The following is a 21,941-nucleotide window of genomic DNA, read 5'->3' as shown; positions in this document are numbered from 1 at the left end:
ACCCTCATGGAGTCGGTTTCTAACCGTTTGTGCAGACACATGCACATTTGTGGCCTGCTGGAGGTCATTTTGCAGGGCTCTGGCAGTGCTCCTCCTGTTCCTCCTTGCACAAAGGAGGAGGTAGCGGTCCTGCTGCTGGGTTGTTGCCCTCCTACCGCCCCCTCCACATCTCCTGGTGTACTGGCCTGTCTCCTGGTAGCGCCTCCAGCCTCTGGACACTATGCTGACAGACATGGCAAACCTTCTTGCCACAGCTCGCATTGATGTGCCATCCTGGATGAGCTGCACTACCTGAGCAACTTCTGTGGGTTGTAGAGTCCGTCTCATGCTACCACAAGTGGTAAAGCACAACCAACATTCAAAAGTGACCAAAACATCAGCCAGAAAGCATTGGTACTGAGAGGTTATCTGTGGTCCCCACCTGCAGAAACACTCCTTTATTGAGGGTGTCTTGATAATTGCCAATCATTTCCATCTATTGTCTATTCCATTTGCACAACAGCATGTGAAATTGATTGTCAATCAGTGTTGCTTCTTAAGTGGACAGTTTGATTTCACAGAAGTTTGATTTACTTGGAGTTATATTCTGTTAAGTGTGCCCTTTATTTTTTGAGCAGTGTATATGGAAGGCACATGTCTAAGTTTGAACTATACAGCAGATGCATACTATACTAGTTCTCTTTCAGATCGGTACCCCTTTATCCTCCCAGTAAGCACCATCAACTTTTTTAAGAGCAGCACAAAAAAAAAAAAAAAAGTTGCAAAATTTTTCACAAAAGATACATGTGCCAAAACTTTGACTTTCTCTAACAGAATTCTCCCAACAAGTACCCATAATGTGGGTTGTGAACTCTACTTTTGCAGCATTGAACTCTAACTATAGTGGGTGCAGGGGTTGCAGCCGCACCTGAGCCCTGGAGCAGCTTAGGGGTGCTAAAAGCTCTCTTTGGCCCCTGTAAGACCAATTCTATTAGAGGACTGTGATAGTTGGGTGCCCTTGTTGTATATTTTGCATCAAGGCTAGAGATGAGCGAACCCGAGCTTAAAAGTTCGGGGTTCGTACAGGACAGTTAGCGTCCAGTGCTAAACATCGAACTTGGACTTATCCCGCAAGTCCGTTACAATGTTCTGAGTTCCGGGGGAAGTCCCTTGCAATGCTCGGAGTTCAGGGGGAAGTGAGAGAGAAAATATTTTCTAGCTCAAAAGTTCGGGTTCCCATTGTTTTCAATAGTGTTCGGGTTCTGGTTCAAGTTCGGGTATAGTTCTGGTACCCGAACCAAACTTTGGAATAAAGTTCGGGCCGGGTACCAGAACTCAAACTTCCACGGGTCCGCTCATCCGTAATCAAGGCCCATAAGCTTCAAGTTAGGCAAATGATCATGTATTAATGCCTAAAGATGCTGGGGGGCTATTCACTTATATATACTGCATATTGACATTGACTGACACCTTTAAACATTGGTAATAAAAGCATGTTCATCATCAAGTCACTAGTACATGTGACTAAGTGAGACTTGGCAATATACCTTATGAAAGAAAAATTGTTATTTTTCTCACTTTGCAGGAGGATTCAGCTACAGTTTCTTACTCATGGAGTCTTTCTACTTTGCAGCACTGTCATCACACGTGTGTATTATGTATCATTATGTATGTTACCTATTAGGTTGACTCGTCCTGGTGCCCGAGCAAAAAACAACGGTTCACTACCAAATTTAGAGATAAACTTTTCCTTCAGAACCAGCAGCCTGCAGATTTAAAAAATAGGAGCATTTCAGTGTTAAAGTGAATATGTTCATACTGCAAAAAGCACATAAGCATCATATTTACCTTTATGGAAACTTAGTAAGACACACTACAGTGTGTATATACAGTTGAAACCAGCAGTTTACATACATTTAAAATGCCTTAAAACATTCTCTCTCATTATTAAAATATTAAAAATTATGGTAATCCTAATTGACCTAAAATGGGAAAGGTTTATTCTGATTTCATTTCAGATATTGAGAAAAACATACATATGTGTCTTTTTATATACTGTATGTAAACTTCTGGTTTCAACTGTAAGTGTATAAGCATTTCACACCGTAGCTTATCAGAGTCAGACGTCACATACTATTTAAGGCTTATGTTTAGTACCATATAAAACTATTGGATTTGTGCAATGTGCCTATTAACTCCAGTGTCATGGCTTCTGTTCTTGATGAAGTAAAAATCAGATTACCTCCATATAAACTCTGTGCTGTTAATTCAGCCATACAACGTATAGGTTGATGCACACAGTTATATATTTCCATGTGGGAGTAATGTGTATAAATATGAAATAAGCTCCCCCTAGTGGCTGCTCGTCCCACGTGTTTGAAGTACAGGCTAACACTATGTTTTCAACTAACTTTAATAGTTTTCCTGGATTCTTTGCCTATTAAGGTCAGCAGTTTTTCTAATAGTCCAAACAAAAATATCATAAGTAAACCATTGACAGAATCGCCCCAATGTCATTTATTTCATCCAGGCTCTGACTGGCCCACAGGAAAACAGGTGAATCCTCGGATGGGCCCCTGCGAAGGATTAGGGTCCCCAACTCCTATATGGGCAGCAGCTGGCAGAATACACTTGATTCACTATGTACAGACAAGGGCAACATCTCATCATTTATGTAATATTCTACCAAGTTTATTATTATTTAGATGCAGAAGTAAATTTGTGACTGAGGATAATATAATATTTCAAAGTAGCTGAGCAGTGGGCCCTCGAGCCAATGTAACTAGTGGGCCCTGGGCATCTCAGTCTGACACTGGTTTCATCTAATGCCAATATACTCAGTGTATTACTACTTTTCTTAAACAGGCACAAATATACATTGGACACTGCAGTAAGTGGGTGACTTTGGGCATCGTCACGCACAATGCCTGCAGCAGGATCAGCCCGCTTTCTCTACATGAATTTTCCAGGTCACTGGTCAACAGTACGTGAACTTTTTATTGTTTTAGTGCTGTTTATAAGCAGGAAGGGAACACAGTCTCAGTTTGCATCTTAATATGAGATATCAAAGTAAGCTATAAACACCAAAAAAAGAAAGGTGCTGATCACATCATATATTTGCAATAGAGTCCATATATACTAGGTAAAAGCTGAATTCTATTGCTGTTGTTTTCTAGTGTGAAAAATGAAAAAAAAAAAAAATGAAGGTTCCATCCTTTTCTTCAAGATACCTTAAAGGGAATCTGTCAGTACCCTCCCCAAATCGCATATATTCGCATACGGGTCTTTGAAATGAAAATCCACCTTTATATCTTTTATCTATTGCTGCATTCCTAAGAGAATAGTTTTTAATTCATATGCAAATGAGGCTTTAAGTGCTCTGGACTTGACAAAGCACTTAATGAGCCAGTACCTATCCAGCTTGTTTCCCTGCCCACCACCAGATGTTTAGCTTGATTGATTTCACTGTCTGATTGCCATGCCTTCACATCACATGGTCCATAAGGTATCTATCAAACTAAAGAGGCTGGTGCTGGGCGTGGAAACAAGCTCAGGAGGCAAAGGCTTCTTAAGTGCTTTGTCACACTCAGAGCACTTGACTCCTCTATGGATTAATATGGATTAAAACACTTATGCAGCAATAGATAGAATATGTAAAGGTGTTGATAGATTTACATTTCAAAGACCTGCATGCCCATATTTTATCTTTAGCCGGGAGAGGGGGGCGTCATTTTAACAGTATGGCAAAATATGGAGCAAAGCAGCATTGAAGGATCCATGAGCTCCAAATGGCATAGCAATCTTCTCTCTCCTGAAAAAAACTGCGTTTAGTATTAATCAGTTAAGAGTGGTATAGTTTGGTTCGCATCACATGGACTATAACTTGAAAATTAAAGGGGTTGTCCACTACTTTAGATTACCGCCCCCCCAATGTATCCCCCCGGGGCCCCTAAAACTTTTTGTAAATACCTTCCATTGCAGATAATGCCTGTGAGCGGCGCTATCGGTGGCCGCTCACAGGCATCACGTGACCCCCGGCCTGCAGCCGGCGCTGACATCTGCTGATATCACGACAAGTGTTGGCAGCAGCTGGTGGTCACGATCTTCCAGGTTGCACGGTGGATACCAGGCTGTGGGCAGGGTTACTCCCCGCGGCCCACCCGGCATCCACCGCACGCTCTGCCTCTCCCCATTCATCGAGAAAGCGTGCGGTGGATGCTGGGTGTGACACAGAGGAATACTCCCGCTCACAACCCAGCAGCCAAAGAGGGGACCCCAGCGCTGAGTCACGCCTCACTTCACGTGACATCAGCGCGGGGTCACGTGATGCCTGTGAGCGGCCACCGATAGCGCCGCTCACAGGCATTATCTGCAATGGAAGGTATTTACAAAAAGTCTTAGGGGCCCTGGGGGGATACATTGGGGGGATACATGGGGCTACAGACCATCAACTAACTTTGAAAAGGGAACATTCACATGTAGTCAAATCACTTTTTTTAAAACTTCATTGTTTTTTTATTATACAGAATATGCCACGAGAAAAAAAAAAAGCAGTTTTATGCAGTTGTGTCAAAACGGCAGCATTTTTCCTCAGTCAGCAAAAGAATGCAATTTGACTGCACCATGTGACTGTACCCTTATTCGGTGCCATTGCTGTCCCTATTACGATGGTGATTTTGCTGTAAGTGCAACTACTTTTTGGTGGATAATATGTGTCCCTGGACAACATGAGCTTGGTCAATTTCCATTTTTAGTATTTTAGCATAGTTAGTCTAGCTTGAGTACATTGGTGATCTTATTATTGCAACTAGAAATATTTTTCATTTCTTGCAACCAGGCAAATATGAATAAATACATTCATTTTGGGTCAACTGCAGATTTTGCATCCCAATCCCAACCTATATTCTTACTGGCCGACAACAAAGATAAGAAAGGTTTATTGGACCGCCTTAGAGCGCAATGAATATTCCCTGTAGAATTCTAATCTGGGGTGCAATAAGTATTTAAAACACGTATTCTTGCCTTGATGTTTGTCATTTATCATCTCTGAATGTAAGTATTCCCACAATAATCTGTACCCGCCTTGTTCTTCAGAATCATTTTTATAGATTCTTTCAGTGCATGTTACAAGGCATAGTCTAGCTGGCATATTGAGACTTTCGAGTTACGGGGAATTGCTTGGAGGAAATTGCAGCCAATGTGAAATATCAGTTTCTTCTATTTAACTGCTGCATGAGACTGCCAACCGCTGCGAGCAAACTGCAAAACAGTAATTAAAATGCTGTGGTTGGGTACAAAAGATATCATTATATTGTTATTGAGCAGAGTGTTGCCTCACAATGATTTGAGAAGATTCTACCATTTACGTCATTCATAAAGACTATGCCGTTTAGGTGCCAAAGGAGATTTACCAGTTTTTGCAATGTGAAAATCAAGTTACAACAGAGAAAATAAAAGACAAATTGAATCACAGATAGATCGTGAAGGAAGGAAAGTACTGGCACCAACTTACTAATTGCTAGTTAACGAAGCATGAGTAATGATTTTACGTTAGTATGCAATCTACCGCACAGAATTAGCAGAGAAAATAACAGCAGATCATTAGCGAGTAACCAGCAATCATTCAGAAATAATTCAGATCAGTGCAATGCAGGATTCTAATGCTGGGTGCACACATTACACATATATTCTGGTTTTCAACCATGCAATTTTTTACAAAAATGCTAAAATGCAAAACTGCATACGTTTTTGATCACACAGTGAAAAGGGTCTCATGTAGATGTACCCCAAAACTGTATTGTTAATCAAGGAGGACTACATACACCAATCCGTCATTACATTAAAACGACCTGCCTAATTTTAGAGCATACTGAAACAGACTAAGGGACCTTTTTAAACGCGTAGGAAGCCTTTGCAGGTTTTTTAATAATTATTCTAATTTACTGAGATAATGACTTTCGTGTTTTCATTGGCTGTAAGCCATAATCATCAACATTAACAGAAATAAACACTTGAAATAGATCACTCTGTTTGTAATGACTCATATATAATATAGAGTTTCACTTTTTGTATTGAAGAACTGAAATAAATTAACTTTTTGATGATATTCTAATTTTGTGAGAAGCACCTGTATATATGTATACACTGAGTGTACAATTATTAGGCAAGTGAGTATTTTAACCATATCATTATTTTTATGAAAATTTTCAATCTCTAAGTTGTATAATCTTGAATGCTTATTAGATGAAGCAGATCAGGTGATGTGTATCTGTCTAATGAGAAGGGTGAGGCCTAAGGATATAAGCACTCTTTATCAAGGTGTGCAGAATTATTAGGCAGTTTGTTTTGTCGCAGAGTGCATCTTCTTACAGTCACCACTGTACTTACAAGAGCTTCAATCAGCAAGATATCTTGAGTAAACAGTATTTACTTCATACTGGTTAAACACGAGATACAATTCAGTGTCACACAGTCCGTGTGCTGCTGACATAACACATTCAGGAAAGGAAAAAAAGCAAAAAGGAAGTATAAAAGCTACGAGTCTTGCTCAGTATCTTTCAGCTGTGCCATCTGTTTGGTATTTTACGTTAAAAATCCATTTACACTCTATGGCTTTTCTTCCTTCTGGTAAATCTGTTAGTGTCCATGTATTTGAATCATGCATGGATTTAATTTCTGTTTCTGTTGCTTCTATCCATTTATTAGCTTCTTCTTCAGGAAGTTTAGATATGTCTTCCCAAGAGGTAGGCTCATAGATTTTTCTTATGCTAGTCTTGTATGAGAGATGTTTTGGTGGTTTTCCTTTGTTCTCTCTCATTGAACGTCTTGGTTCTGTGTCTGTTTGTAGTTGTGATTCTTCACTTTCAGTATTTTGTTCTTCATTAATTTCTACTTCTTTCTCATCAGATATTTCTTCAGTTATGTCACTATTGTTTTTCTCATTTTTTGTTTAAACTGAAATCATAATGTCTTCATTTAAATCTTCAATGAATGTCACAATGTTACTCACCGGAACTCTGTCGGTTTTGGGATCTAGGATTCTATATCCTTTGCAATTTTCACTATATCCAATGAATATTCCTTCCATGGATCTGTTTTGAAGTTTGGAACGTTTTTCTGTTGGAATGAATATAAAAACTTTACATCCAAAAACTTTTAAATGATTGACACTTGGTTTCATACCTTGCCACAGTTCATATGGAGTTTTCGTCAGTTTTCTGGAAAAAAGTCGGTTCTGTAGATATGTAGCTGTCATTGCTGCCTCACCCCGATATTTCTCTGGTAGTTTGGAATCCGTCAGCATACATCTTATCATCTCTGTTAGAGTTCTGTTTTTCCTTTCTGCTACTCCATTTTGTTCAGGTGTTTATGGAACAGTTTTCTGGTGTTCTTTTCCATTTTGTCTTAAGCAGTCTTCTACTCTGTGACCTGTAAATTCACCTCCATTATCACTTCTGATGACAATTGGCTTCCTTTGAAATTTGTTACTTGCTCTTGTTACATAGTCTACAAGTTTATCAAAAACTTCACTTTTGTTCTTAATTAAGTATGTGACTGTGTATCTTGAGTAGTCGTCTATAAAAGTCAACATGTATCTATTGCCTCCTGATGTAGTCACTTTCATGGGTCCACATAAGTCAGTATGCACCAAACCAAGTGGTCTTTCGCTTTTCATCTCACTTTCTTTTGGAATAGATATCCTTGTGGCTTTGGATTTTATACAACATTCACATCTTATGGTAATTGGGAAATCTGATATCTTTAAATCTTTTGTCAATTCTTTTCTCTGTAGTTCCCTTATACTGTCAGGGTGTCTATGTCCTAGACGTCTATTCCACATGTGAATACAGTTTTTGTGATCATGTGTACATACCTTCATCTGTTCCTTTGGTGTGTCAAAATGATATAATTGTTCATCTGCCTTGACTTTGGTTATCACCTTGTTTCCTGCAATAATTCCACACTCATTGTCTTTGAATTTTACTGTAAGTCCTTTTGCTGTTAAACGTTTCACAGATAATAATCCGCCTTTCAATTTTGGAACATACAATACATCCTGTACAAGTATCTTTGAATCTTGTCCGAACTTGTTTGAACAATTTAGCATACCTTGTCCGATACCTTCTGCGGTTATTTTGCTTCCATCTGCAAGATAAATGGCTTCTTTCTTATCTTAATCAAGATCAGTAAAGAAATTCTTGTCACTTGTCATATGACTCGTTGCTCCTGAATCAATAAACCAACCAAGTGATGATTTCTTGTCTGTTACTTTAAATGTGCCATTCCAATTATTCTCACATGAATCGGAAATTGTGTTTTTTACTCTGTGTATGCTTTTTATGTTGTAATTTTTGTTGTTCTGCTTTCCATATGGTACATTCTTTCTTTAAATGACCTTTTTTCTTACATCTGAAGCATTCTTTTGTCTCTTTATTATAGGGTTTTTTAAATTCTGTAGCTTTAAGAGCGTATTCACTGTCCTTTTCAGTAGAAGAATCATTTCTTTGTTCTTTTCTTCTCTGATATTCATCTATTAGTCTTGTTTTCACAAAATCTAATGCAATGTCAGTTTATCTCACCTATAAAAGCTCAGAAGTTCCAGTTAATAAAAAAAAATAGCATGGCAAAGTGGCACAGCATACTGTTGAGGCGTTTTGACCTTTGGGTCTTAAAGAAAACCTGTTACGTCCCAAAACACTATTAACCTGATAGCATTCCAGTAGTGCATAAGTACAGAGCTGGCTGTCAGTCAGTGCCAGGGTGTGGTTACAGCTGTCAGTCACTGTGTACTGAGGGGTGACTGAAGCCGCGCCTCTATGACTGAAAGCCCAAGGCAGCCAGGAAGAGTAACGTCATTTTCCTCCCAGCAGTGGGGCTCTAAATGCGGCGGCCGCACAGATTTAGAATATTAACCTGCAGATTATGGCTATAACTGCAGGTTAATAGCATTTTTCGACAAGGCAGGTCCCCTTGAACCTTAACATGCAGTATGAATACCAGCAAACTAAATTAAAACCAAAAGCCACTTCGTTATAATGATGTCAGACAATTAGATACAAAATGTGATGCTGAGTCACTTTTCACGGCCAGGCCTTGAGACGGGATAGTCAAGGAGTCCGAAGTGAAAGCCAGGAGGATACGTCATAAATACAGGGAAGAGGCAAAGGCGTAGTCAGGTATCATTCCGTAGAACAGAATACCAGGATGAAAGCAGATCAGAGCAGAAGGGGTTAAAAAGATGGAAGGTCAGAACAAGGTCCAAGGTCAGGCAACAGAAGATCAATAAACAGAACTCAAGGCACAGAGAACAAACCACACACTAGCTGAATGTACGTCTGGCAGAGATGTGGGGGAAACAGCTCAGTTAAGTAGCCAGGCATTCAACTGGGATAATGAACACCTGAAGATAGCCAGTGCCTCCCAGTCTCAGATTGGACAGCCGAGCTGTCAATCACCACACTGACAGCTATTGCACGCCCCTGTACCAGATTGGATGGTCGAGCTGTCAATCACAGTACTGACAGCTCCAACACGCCCCTGTACAAGATTGGACGGCTGAGCTGTCAGTAACTGCATCCCAGACACAGTGAGGGGTGGAACCATGACACAAAACTAGTATAGTAAATAGTGTTGAGCGAGCACTAAAATGCTCGGGTGCTCGAAGCTCGGGCCGAGCTCACCGTGATACTCGGGTGCTCGACCCGAGCAACGAGCCCTGTGTTAGTCTATGGGAGACCTGAGCATTTTTGAGGCGGCACCCCCGGCAGTCTCTAGAAAGCCTAAAAAGTGCCCAAAACAATAGTGACAGTGCTCAAATGACATGGGGACAGCATGGGGATTGCCCCAGGAAGCATTTCTGACCCCCAGGTCACTGCTGTCAACAACGTGGTCAGAGGTATTAAGCCACTTTTACAGGCTCACAATAAAACGTTCAAAAACAAAACCGAAATACTTTTCCTGTGAAATATGTTAAGGAATTTCCTTTCCAGGGTAAAGACTTGTGTATAAGGTAAAATAAATAACCAAACAAAAAAATACTCCTCAACACCTTGGGCTATGTTCACAAGTAGCATTTTTTATGGGTTTTTGCACTTTTGTATTGCTTTCAACCGTGACAAATGCATTCAACGGGAAATGTCATTTTAACATTTTACAACCTTATCTGGCCATGTGCTGTGTGACATATGCATACAGTGCTGAAAAGACATGGGAACAGCATGGGGAAGACCCCTGGAAGCATCTCTAACACCCAGGTCACTGCCTAAAAGTGTGCCCATCAGAAGTGATCCTTGCCGCATCAGAAGATGCAGACTTGCAACTATCCCCGTGCAAGTCCTTGTCCCAGGGCAGTGTTCAATTGTACCTCCCCCATTCCTTGCAATGCAAGCGCAAATATGCAGCCAACCACCCACCCACCCGCAGGCTGCAATATTATACTGCTAGCTTGCACTTGAAATGGGGCCTTTTAGTTTGGAGGAGGCTGAAGCTGGCCACTACCTCATGGCAGCTTCGGCAGCGAGTTCTCCATACTCAGTCCCCAGCCGCCAGTATTTGTCCCGGTAACCTTCCCCACACTTTTCTTAGCCTGGCCTGCTTTAGGGCAGCATTGGACGAGCCCACCAGACAACCAGACTCCTCCGGTGGGCCCTGGCTTCTCCATCAGGGGAGTTGAGTGCGCCAAGGTGAGAAGCATGATGATGATGATAGAAGTTAGCATCTGCTTTGTTTTCTTGGAATGCAAGCGTAAGTGTGCAGCCTGCCACCCACCCACCCCCAGGCTGCAATACCATAGTGCTAGCTTGCTTGCACTTGAAATTAGGCCTTTTAGGCTTGTGGAGGCAGACGCCGGCCACCATGTCATGGCTGCATCAGAGGCCTGGTATCCATACTCAGTCCCCAGCCGTCCGGCGGCCGGGTGTCCACACTCGGTCCCCAGCCTCCAGGGGGCGGCAGGGTGTCCATACTCGGTCCCCAGCCGCCCCTATTTGTCCCGAAGCGCTTTACACACAAGCGCGCATACCAAAACATTACCTGTGCCCTCGCCAGTAAATGTAGAAAGAAAGGATATCCAGCTTCATGAATAGTCCAAAAAATATTCTTTTATTGTAGAAAAATATTAAAATTCAGATTCCATAGTCATGGTGTATAGCCAGGGCAACGCATTTGGAACGCAAAGAGTGCGTTCATTGTCAAGACTGGCTTTTGAAAGCCATTGCTAAGGTATATAAACCATTATTCACCAATGAACATGCAGAATAAAGGTCACATGATACAAACATTCACATACAAATGTATAAAAATCTTTTAGCAAACCAAAATCACAAATAAAACAAATAACATGACAAAAAAGATAACGCATATGTGGATAATTCATTCACTATAATGAAATAGTAATTCTCTCCGTAAATTTAAACCGTTTGGTTGACAAGTATCCAAATGATACATCCAGAATGCTTCTCGATCGAGTAGACGTCTCCTATTATCTCCACCCCGTGGATTTAAGGTAAGTTTTTCGATACCAAAAACCTGAAATGAAAATGTTTCTCTATTGTGCTGTTCAATGAAATGTCACTAATCATAATATTTCTTGTGCCTCTAGACATTACAAATATCACTTAGATGTTCACTCACACTTTGTTTTAACTTTCTTATAGTGCATCCAACATATGATAAATTACAAATAGTACATTTAATTATATATACTACATAGCTGCTATTGCAGGTTAAGTAACTCCTTATGTTGTGTGTTTCACTTGAATCAGCATTGGAAAAGGTTTTAGTGATTTTTATATAACGGCAAATGCCACATCTAGTGTGACCACATCTATAGAAACCTTTACAATTAAGCCAAGTGAAGCTGGATATCCTTTCTTTCTACATTTTCTGGAATTGTTGCGAATGGTTCATCGCATCCGTGCTTCAGAAAAGTCTATGCTCAGGTGAGCTGGTGAAACTCTCTTCTTCCTATGCCCTCCCCAGTGCATTTAGTGATAAGGACAGCCTATTCCGCTGTAGTGTGTGCACGCCAACCCCCTGTTCATGGCCTCCCGCCCTGCACTTGTCGTTGCAGACTTGCAACTATCCCCATTCAAGTCCTTGTCCCACGGCAGTGTTCAATTGTACCTCCCCCATTCCTTGCAATGCAAGCGCAAGTATGCAGCCTGCCACCCACCCACCCCCTGGCTGCAATACCATACTGCTTGCTTGCACTTGAAATTGGGCCTTTTAGGCATGTGGAGGCGGAATTAGGCCACCACGTCATGGCTGCGTCGGCGGCCTGGTATCCAAACTCAGTCCCCAGCCGCCCGGCGGCCAGGTGTCCACGCTTGGTCTCCAGCCGCCTGGGGGCGGCCGGGTGTCCATAAACGGTCCCCAGCCGCCCCTATTTGTCTCGATGCACCTTATACACAAGCGCGCATACAAAAACATTACCTGTGCCCTCCCCAGTGCATTTAGTGGGAAGGACAGCCTAACCACAAACATGTGAACAAGTGAATGTGGCCAGGGATGGTCCATCTCACTGACGCCTTCACACTGGGTTAATATTGTGGAAGCTAGGACACAGTTGGACACTGGGATGCAACACGTCCTCCAGACATAGAGGATTGCGGGTCCTGGGTCAATCAGGCTTCAACACAAAGTTCAGAAGGTAGACAGCAGCAGTGGTCGGCCCCCTACACAACGAGTAAATTATTCATGATCATGAGGCCATCCATCTCCTTAGCTTTCTGTTCCTTGGAATGCAAGCGCATGTATGTAGTAGCGGCTAGGCCTGAGGTGGTCAGCGTTTTGGCGCATATCCTACCTCCTCCGAGGATTGCTGGATGTTTTCCTGCTACTATCCCAGTTCTATGACTCCAGTTAAAACAAAGCTTCAGGTGATGAATGATGGATGAGGTGGTGGCAAAGGAGAAAGAGCAGGAGGAACAGGGACCATTCACATCAATATCAGGCCAGTCAACCACACATGTCTTGTAGGATATGTTTCTGTACCAAAAGGAGCGGTTCGGCTACACAGTTATAGGGCAGACAGTGAGTGCAATGCCTACCAAAAATTTCGATGCACTCCAATGCCCCTTGGAAGTGACATGGATGTTAGAGGGCCTTAACTAAACAGTTTTTTCCATTTATAGCAACTGGGTCTCCTGTACACTGTTGGCCTAAGCAGTGAATGGAAGGCTTTCCAAAAATTATGAGGAACGGCAATGCCCCTTGAAACAGACGTGGATTACAGCGTACTAAAAACCATTATTGGGGAGTGGGTCTCCCTTAGTGTTCGCCTATGCATTGAAAAGCAAAAGCTGACTAAAATTAGGAGGAAATGCAATGCCCATTCGAAAACTCGTGGAGGTTAGAGGTAATTAAAAACAACATTTCAATGCCCCTTGGAAGAGCTGTGGAGTTCAGAGTGGTTTAACAAGATGGTTTTAATGCCCCTTAGAAGAGACGTGGAGGTTACAGTAGCTTAACAACATGGTTTTAATGCCCCTTGGAAGAGTGGTGGAGGTTACAGTGGAATAAAAAGACAATATCAATGACCCTTGGAAGAGATGTGGAGGTCACAGTAGCTTAACAAGACGATTTTAATGCCCCTTACAAGAGCCATGCAGTACAGCATATTAAAAACATTATTCCCATTGTTGGGGAGTGGGTCTCCCATAGTCTTTGCCTATGCCTTCCAAGCAAAAGCTGCCAAAAATTAGGACGGAGGAACTTGCAATTCCCCCTACAAAAGCCATGCAGTACAGCATATTAAAAACATTATTCCCATTATTGGGGAGTGGGTCTCCCATAGTCTTTACCTATGCCTTCCAAGCAAAAGCTGCCAAAAATTACGACGGAGGAACTTGCAATGCTGGCAACACGGACCACGGTCACCCTGGTGGTATAGTGGTGGTGGAGGCTGAGAATAAGGAGAACAGCAAAAAACAGCCGAAATGAGGAAACGTATACCCATGTGTGGGTGTGAAGCGGTGTATGGGAATACACCTCCCGAAATAACACAGTGGATTTGACTTTATGTTACTCTGCTGTCATTTGGTGGTGATGAGAAGTCTGGCCCAATCCAGCCCTTGTTCATTTTGATAAGGGTCAGCTTGTCAGCATTGTCAGTTGACAGGCGAGTGCGCTTATCAGTTATAATTCCCCCAGCGGCACTAAAAACACGCTCCGATTACACGCTAGCAGCAAGGCAGGCCAGGATCTCCAAGGCGTACAGAGCGAGTTCATTGAGAGTGTCCAGCTTGGATACCCAATAATTAAAAGGCACAGAGGAATCACGGAGGATGCTGGTACGGTCGGCAAGGTACTCCCTCACCATCTTTTGAAACTTTCCACTCCTTGTGAGAGTACCCCGCGCCTCAGAACCTGTAAGCTGGGCGGATCTCAGAAAACTGTCCCAGAACGTTGACAGTGAGCCTCTGCTGGATTGGAGTTGCATCTCTCTCGCCTGTACGCCTTGGTTGGGCAATGAACTGTGACCTCTGCCGCTAGCGTGTTCAGATGGGAATTTTTTAACAGTTCTGCAGCAAGGGCCTTCTGGTACTGCCCCATTTTTGTAGACCACTCCACCTCAGGAATAAGAGTGAAAGTTCTCCTTGTAGCGGGGGGTCTAAAAGTGTCACCAACCAGTAATGACTGTCACCCAACATTTTGACAAAGCGAAGGTCACGGTTAAGGCAGTGTAACATGAAGTCAGCCATGCGTGCCAGACTGGTAACGGGCAAGACTTCCATGTCCTCACCAAGATGACGACTGACCATGCTCTCCTCCTTCTCCTCCCCCCTGTCCTCAGGCCACCCACGCTGAACCGACAGTATGACAGTTGTACAGGTACTACCGTCTACAGCCCATGATACCAGCTCCTGTTCTTCCTCCTCCTCCTCTCCCTCATTGTCCCCCAATGCAAGTTGGGATGAGATGAGGCTGGGCTGTGTGTAATCGCCCACTACGGCTTCTTGATCCATATCATCATACTCTGGCTGAAATGCCTCCTCTTTAATTCTCTGCAGAGAGCGTTGCAAAAGACAGACAAGTGGGATGCTGACGCTAATGATGGCGTCATCGCCACTCATCATCTTGGTGGACTCCTCAAAGTTTGTCAGGAAGGTACAGTACAGACCAAAAGTTTGGACACACCTTCTCATTTAAGGATTTTTCTGTATCTTCATGACTATGACAATTGTACATTCACACTGAAGGCATCAAAACTATGAATTAACACATGTGGAATTATATACTTAACAAAAAAGTGTGAAACAACTGAAAATATGTCTTATATGATAGGTTCTTCAAAGCAGCCACCTTTTGCTTTGATGACTGCTTTGCACACTCTTGGCATTCTCTTGATGAGCTTCAAGAGGTAGTCACCGGAAATGGTCTTCCAACAATCTTGAAGGAGTTCCCAGAGATGCTTAGCACTTGTTGGCCCTTTTGCCTTCACTCTGCGGTCCAGCTCACCCCAAACCATCTCGATTGGGTTCAGGTCTGGTGACTGTGGAGGCCAGGTCATCTGGCGTAGCACCCCATCACTCTTCCTCCTGGTCAAATAGCCCTTACACAGCCTGGAGGTGTGTTTGGGGTCATTGTCCTGTTGAAAAATAAATGATGGCCCAACTAAACGCAAACCGGATGGAATAGCATGCCGCTGCAAGATGCTGTGATAGCCATGCTGGTTCAGTATGCCTTCAATTTTGTATAAATCCCCAACAGTGTCACCAGCAAAGCACCCCCACACCATCACACCTCCTCCTCCATGCTTCACGGTGGGAACCAGGCATGTAGAGTCCATCTGTTCACCTTTTCTGCATCGCACAAAGACACGGTGGTTGGAACCAAAGATCTCAAATTTGGACTCATCAGACCAAAGCACAGATTTCCACTGGTCTAATGTCCATTACTTGTGTTCTTTAGCCCAAACAAGTCTCTTCTGCTTATTGCCTGTCCTTAGCAGTGGTTTCCTAGCAGCTATTTTACCATGAAGGCCTGCTGCACAAAGTCTCCTCTTAACAGTTGTTGAAGAGATGTGTCTGCTGCTAGAACTCTGTGTGGCATTGACCTGGTCTCTAATCTGAGCTGCTGTTAACCTGCGATTTCTGAGGCTGGTGACTCGGATAAACTTATCCTCAGAAACAGAGGTGACTCTTCATCTTCCTTTCCTGAGGCGGTCCTCATGTGAGCCAGTTTCTTTGTAGCGCTTGATGGTTTTTGCAACTGCACTTGGGGACACTTTCAAAGTTTGCCCAATTTTTCACACTGACTGACCTTCATTTCTTAAAGTAATGATGGCCACTCGTTTTTCTTTACTTAGCTGCTTTTTTCTTCTCATAATACAAATTCTAACAGTCTATTCTGTAGGACTATCAGCTGTGTATCCACCAGACTTCTGCACAACACAACTGATGGTCCCAACCCCATTTATCAGACAAGAAATCCCACTTATTAAACCTGTCAGAGCACATCTGTGAAGTGAAAACCATTTCCGGTGACTACCTCTTGAAGCTCATCAAGAGAATGCCAAGAGTGTGCAGAGCAGTCATCAAAGCAAAAGGTGGCTACTTTGAAGAACCTAGAATATAAGACATATTTTCAGTAGTTTCACACTTTTTTGTTAAGTATATAATTCCACACGTGTTAATTCATAGTTTTTATGCCTTCAGTGTGAATGTACAATTTTCATAGTCATGAAAATACAGAAAAATCTTTAAATGAGAAGGTGTGTCCAAACTTTTGGTCTGTACTGTACATATGTCAAACATCCTGGTCCACTCCTGAGGTCTTATGTGTGGAGTGTAACGGGTCTGGGAGGCGGAACCTCTGGGCTACAATACAAGGGGGCGGTCCTTGTAAGGGAGCGGGTGGCGACCAGGCAGGCAGTCACAGGAGGTGACCTGGACAGTCTCTGAGTGAAAGGGACAGTCTCTGAGTGAACGGGACAGTCTCTGAGTGAACGGGGCTGGAGGTCACGGCAAGTGACCGGGGCAGTCTCTAGGTATAGGGTTGGTACGACCTGTGGCGGCTGAAGATAGACGAGAGCTCCCAGGTGAGCAGGCGAGAGTCTCTGGATGATCGGGTGGTCACAGCATGTGACGGCGGAGCCTCCAGGAAGACCAGCGGACAGGCGACAGATGAGCGCTCCCAGGTGAGCGGGCAGAAGTCTCTGGACAGGCGGGTGGTCACAGCACGTGACGGCAGAGCCTCCGGGTAGGCAAACAGACAGGTAGCAGATGAGCGCTCCCAGGTGAGCGGGCAGGAGTCACTGGACAGGCAGGTGGTCACAGCACGTGACAGCGGAGCCTCCAGGTAGGCTAGCAGGCAGATAGCAGATGTGCGCTCCCAGGTGAGCGGGCAAGCTGGTCCATAGACAGACTGACAGGAGTTGGTAGGCAGACCGTCGGACCTCAGGCAGGCAGGCAGGTAGCTGATGTGCGCTCCCAGGTGAGCGGGCGAGAGTCTCTGGAATAGCTGGTGGTCACAGCACGTGACAGCGGAGCCTCCGGGCAGGCAAGCAGGCAGGTAGCGGAGAAGCGCTCCCAGGTGAGCGGGCAGGCTGGTCCTTAGACAGACTGACAGGAGTAGTAAGGCAGACCGTCGGACCTCAGACTAGCAGACAGGTAGCAAGTAATCAGGCAGGAATCTGACAGGTAACTGGCAGGTAACTGGCAACGGGACCTGAGGGCTGAAGCACAGGTGAGACACAGGTGCAAACAACATTGCTCGGGCACCTCCATTTTGGAGGAGGTGCCTTATATATGATGAAGTCCTTCGGCCATTGGCCGGGGACTCCTTAGGACGACGCGCGCGGCCCCTTTAAGAGGAGGGGAGCACGCGCGCGCGCGCCCTAAGCACAGGGGCCGGGAAGGAGCGCGCGCTGAGAGCAGAGCGGGAGGAGGACGCCGGGAAGGAGCGCGCGCTGACAGCAGAGCGGGAGAGGGACGCCGGGCACGGGGCAGAGCGGTGAGGGGAGCAGCGTCCCTGCCTAGCAGAGGGCAGGGACGCCGGCACTACAGTACCCCCCCCTTTAGGCCCCCCCTTTTTTAGGCCAGACAGAAATTTAGCTAGGATGAGAGGGGCATGGATGTTCTCCCGGGGCTCCCACGTTCTCTCCTCAGGACCAAACCCCTTCCAATCTACCAGAAAAAAGGTCTTTCCTCTTACCCTTTTGGTGGCAAGAATGTTCTCTACCTCAAACTCGTCCTCAGCGGAAACTGGAGCAGGAGGCGTACCTGTAGACTTGGAAAAAGAGTTAAGTACCACAGGTTTGAGGAGAGATACATGGAAGGAGTTAGGGATCCGTAAGTTGGCCGGGAGTTTCAATTTATAGGCCACCGGGTTGATCTGACTGGTGACCTCCAGAGGTCCGATGAACCGAGGCCCTAACTTGTAAGAAGGTATCTTGAGTCGAACATATTTAGATGAGAGCCAGACCTTATCTCCTGGACGAAATTGAGGAGGATCCAGGCGTTTTTTGTCAGCGTGTCTTTTCATCCGTTCGGACGACTGAAGGAGTGCGGATCGGGTACTCTCCCAAATGGAGGAAAATTTGCTAACGAGAGATTCCGCAGCCGGGTTGTCCACCGAGGTGGAGACAGGAAAAGGAATCCGAGGATGCTGACCAAAGACTACAAAAAACGGGGATTTGGAGGAGGATTCGCTCTCGTGATTATTGTAAGAGAACTCGGCCCATGGTAGGAGATCCACCCAGTCAGAATGGTGGGCATTAACGAAGTGCCGGAGGTAACTGGTCAGGTTCTGATTGATCCGCTCCACTTGACCATTGGACTGTGGGTGGTAAGCGGAAGAGAAGTCCAGGGTGACGTCTAGTAGTTTACAAGTGGCTCTCCAGAAGCGTGAGGTGAACTGTACCCCACGATCCGACACGATGTGGAGGGGCAGGCCATGAAGACGGAAGATGTGACGAATAAAGTCTCTAGCTAGCTCGGGTGCAGACGGGAGGCCTGGTAGGGGAACGAAATGAGCCATCTTGGAGAAGCGGTCAGCGACCACCCAAATGACCGTACAACCGGCAGAGAGTGGGAGGTCAGTTATGAAGTCCATTGCAATATGCTGCCAGGGGGCAGCAGGTACTGGGAGCGGAAGGAGGCGACCAGCTGGCAGATGTCTCGGAACCTTGTTGCGGGCGCAGGACACACAGGCAGAAACAAAGTCTATTACATCCTTGTGCAGGGTAGGCCACCAGTAGTGACGGGAAATAAGCTGGAGGGTCTTCTTCTGACCAGCGTGGCCAGCCAGTTTAGACGAGTGACCCCAGTGAAGGATCTTCTCCCGATCAGGTACTGATACGAACGTCTTTCCGGGAGGGAGACGATTTAGACTCACGGGAGCCACCTGCATTACTCTGGCGGGATCGATGATGTGTTTCGGATCTTCCTCGAGATCAGATACCAGAAAGGATCGAGACAAGGCGTCCGCCTTGACGTTTTTGTCAGCCGGGCGAAAATGAAGGACAAAATCAAAACGAGCAAAAAACAAGGACCACCGGGCTTGGCGCGGGTTAAGTCTCTGGGCATGCTGGAGGTAAGCCAAGTTCTTGTGGTCAGTGTAAATTATTACCGGGTGAAGAGCCCCCTCAAGCAGGTAACGCCACTCCTCCAATGCCAGTTTGATGGCCAATAACTCTCGATCTCCTATGGAATAATTGCGCTCTGAGGAGGAGAAGAGTTTAGAGAAGAAGCCGCAAGTTACCATCCTCCCGGAAGAAGATTTTTGAGTAAGTACCGCTCCAGCTCCAGAGGAGGAGGCGTCCACTTCCAGGAAGAACTGCTTGTTGCCGTCCGGGCGATGCAGCACCGGGGCGGAAGAGAAGGCCTGTTTTAAGGAAAGAAAGGCTTCTTCTGCTTCGGGCGGCCACTGTTTGGGATTAGTACCCTTACGGGTGAGCGCGGAAATTGGGGCAGTCCGGGAAGAGAAGTGTGGTATGAAGAGGCGGTAGTAGTTGGCGAAGCCCAGGAACCGCTGAATGGCTTTCAACCCCTCCGGTCGGGGCCATTTCTCGATGGCAGACAGTTTCTCTGGATCCATTCGTAGGCCGGTCTGAGAAATAATGTAGCCCAAAAACGGAAGCGAGGTCTGCTCAAAGAGGCACTTCTCGTATTTAGCGAAGAGGTGATTCTGCCTGAGCCTGAGCAGGACCTGACGAACGTCCCTCCGGTGAGTCTGGAGATCCGGGGAGAAGACCAAGATGTCGTCCAGGTACACCACTACGCAGGAGTAGAGAAGGTCCCGGAAGATGTCATTGACCAACTCTTGAAAGACGGCAGGAGCGTTACAGAGACCAAAGGGCATTACCAGGTATTCATAGTGGCCGTCCCGGGTGTTGAATGCCGTCTTCCATTCATCCCCCTGACGGATACGAACCAGGTTGTACGCCCCACGGAGGTCTAGTTTGGTGAAGATTCTAGCCCCCCTCAGACGATCAAATAATTCTGGAATGAGCGGAAGGGGGTACTTATTCTTCACCGTGATCTGGTTTAGGCCTCTATAGTCTATACAGGGACGGAGAGAGCCGTCCTTCTTTTTGACGAAAAAGAAGCCTGCTCCCGCCGGGGAGGTAGATTTCCGGATGAATCCCCTGGCCAGATTCTCCTCAATATATTCGGACATCGACCGGGTCTCAGCAGCGGATAAAGGATAAATACGCCCACGGGGAGGAGTAGTACCGGGTAACAGGTCGATGGGACAGTCGTATGGTCTATGAGGGGGTAATGTCTCTGCCTCCTTTTTATTAAAGACATCAGCATAAGACCAATAAGGAATCGGAAGTCCAGGTAGATTAGCTGGGGTAGGAGAGGGACGGACGGGATGGACGGGAACCAGGCAGGTCTTATGACAGTCTTGTCCCCAGCGAAGGACTTCTCCGGTTTGCCAGTCAAGCACGGGTGCATGTTTCTGGAGCCAAGGCAGACCTAGCAAGAGGGCGTGAGAGAGTACAGGCAGAACATGAAAGGAGATACTTTCAGAATGCAGCATTCCCACCTGCAGAGTAATGGATTCGGTGATGAGTTGGATGGGGCGTGGTAAGAGCCCCCCATCCACGGCAGCCACAGACAAGGGTACAGCCAGAGGTTTGGTGGGGATGCGGTATTTCTCTACCAGGGACTGTGAAATAAGATTCCCGGCTGCTCCAGAGTCCAGTTGGGCTAGTTCGAAATAACGGTTCTCCCCGTAGACGATTGAAACTGACAACAGCAGGGATGGAGAGGATTTATTCTTGTCTAGGTGGACCTCTCTGAGCGAACCTAGACACAGGCGTTTCCCGACCTCTCCGGGCAGGCACGGATCCGGTGCTCCTTACTGCCACAGTAGAAGCAGCTCCCCTCGGCACGGCGTAAGTCCTGACGGGTCTTGACCATCTTGGTCTGGTCGACCTGCATAGGCTCAGGAGGGTGTACCTGGTTAGAGACAGAAGGAGTGACGGGTTTCTGAAAAGTAGGAGCTAGACGTAGTAACCTCCTCTCACGGGTGACCTCTCTGGCACGCTTCTGGAACCGTAGGTCAATCCGGGTGGCAAGAGTTATTAAGTCATCGAGAGTGGTAGGAATGTCCCGACCGGCAAGTTCATCTTTAATACGGCCGGACAGACCCTCCCAGAAGACGGAAACCAGAGCGTCGTTATCCCAGGCCAGCTCCGAGGCAAGGGTACGGAACCGTATGGCATATTGGCCCACGGTGAGGCTTTCCTGACGGAGGCGTAGCAATGATGATGCGGATGAGGTCTTCCGTCCGGGTTCGTCGAAGACTCTCCGGAAAGCCGTGAGAAAAGCAGGCAAGTTGGACACCAGGGGGTCTCCTCTCTCCCATAGAGGATTTAGCCAGGCCAGAGCCTCCCCGGTGAGATGGGACATGATGAATGCAATTTTGGCTCGGTCGGAGTTAAACTGGTGGGACAATAGTTCAAAGTGCAGGGTGCACTGATTTATGAAGCCCCGAGCCTGGACGGAGTC

At 45.6% G+C, this 21,941-nt stretch overlaps 1 protein-coding gene across 2 annotated transcripts in view; it reads right to left on the bottom strand.

Moving 5' to 3' along the window:
• The window catches only part of GALK2 (galactokinase 2), a 430,984-nt gene that overhangs the window by 387,698 nt on the left and 21,345 nt on the right, over positions 1 to 21,941 (bottom strand). The window contains exon 2 of one of the 2 annotated variants that reach the window (XM_073653081.1): positions 1,657 to 1,745. The exons of the other annotated variant lie outside the window; for it this stretch is intronic. Within the exon in view, the coding sequence (XP_073509182.1) occupies positions 1,657 to 1,745 (89 nt within the window). The remainder of the gene's footprint in view (positions 1 to 1,656; positions 1,746 to 21,941) is intronic. 2 annotated transcript variants of the gene reach the window in all.

The sequence above is a fragment of the Phyllobates terribilis genome, unplaced genomic scaffold (assembly GCF_046119375.1).
Source record: "Phyllobates terribilis strain yellow unplaced genomic scaffold, ASM4611937v1 Scaffold_11__3_contigs__length_659146591, whole genome shotgun sequence".
NCBI classification, from domain to species: Eukaryota; Metazoa; Chordata; class Amphibia; order Anura; family Dendrobatidae; genus Phyllobates; species Phyllobates terribilis.
Note: the sequence above shows the minus strand (reverse complement) of the source record. Positions and strands in the feature narration are given on the sequence as shown.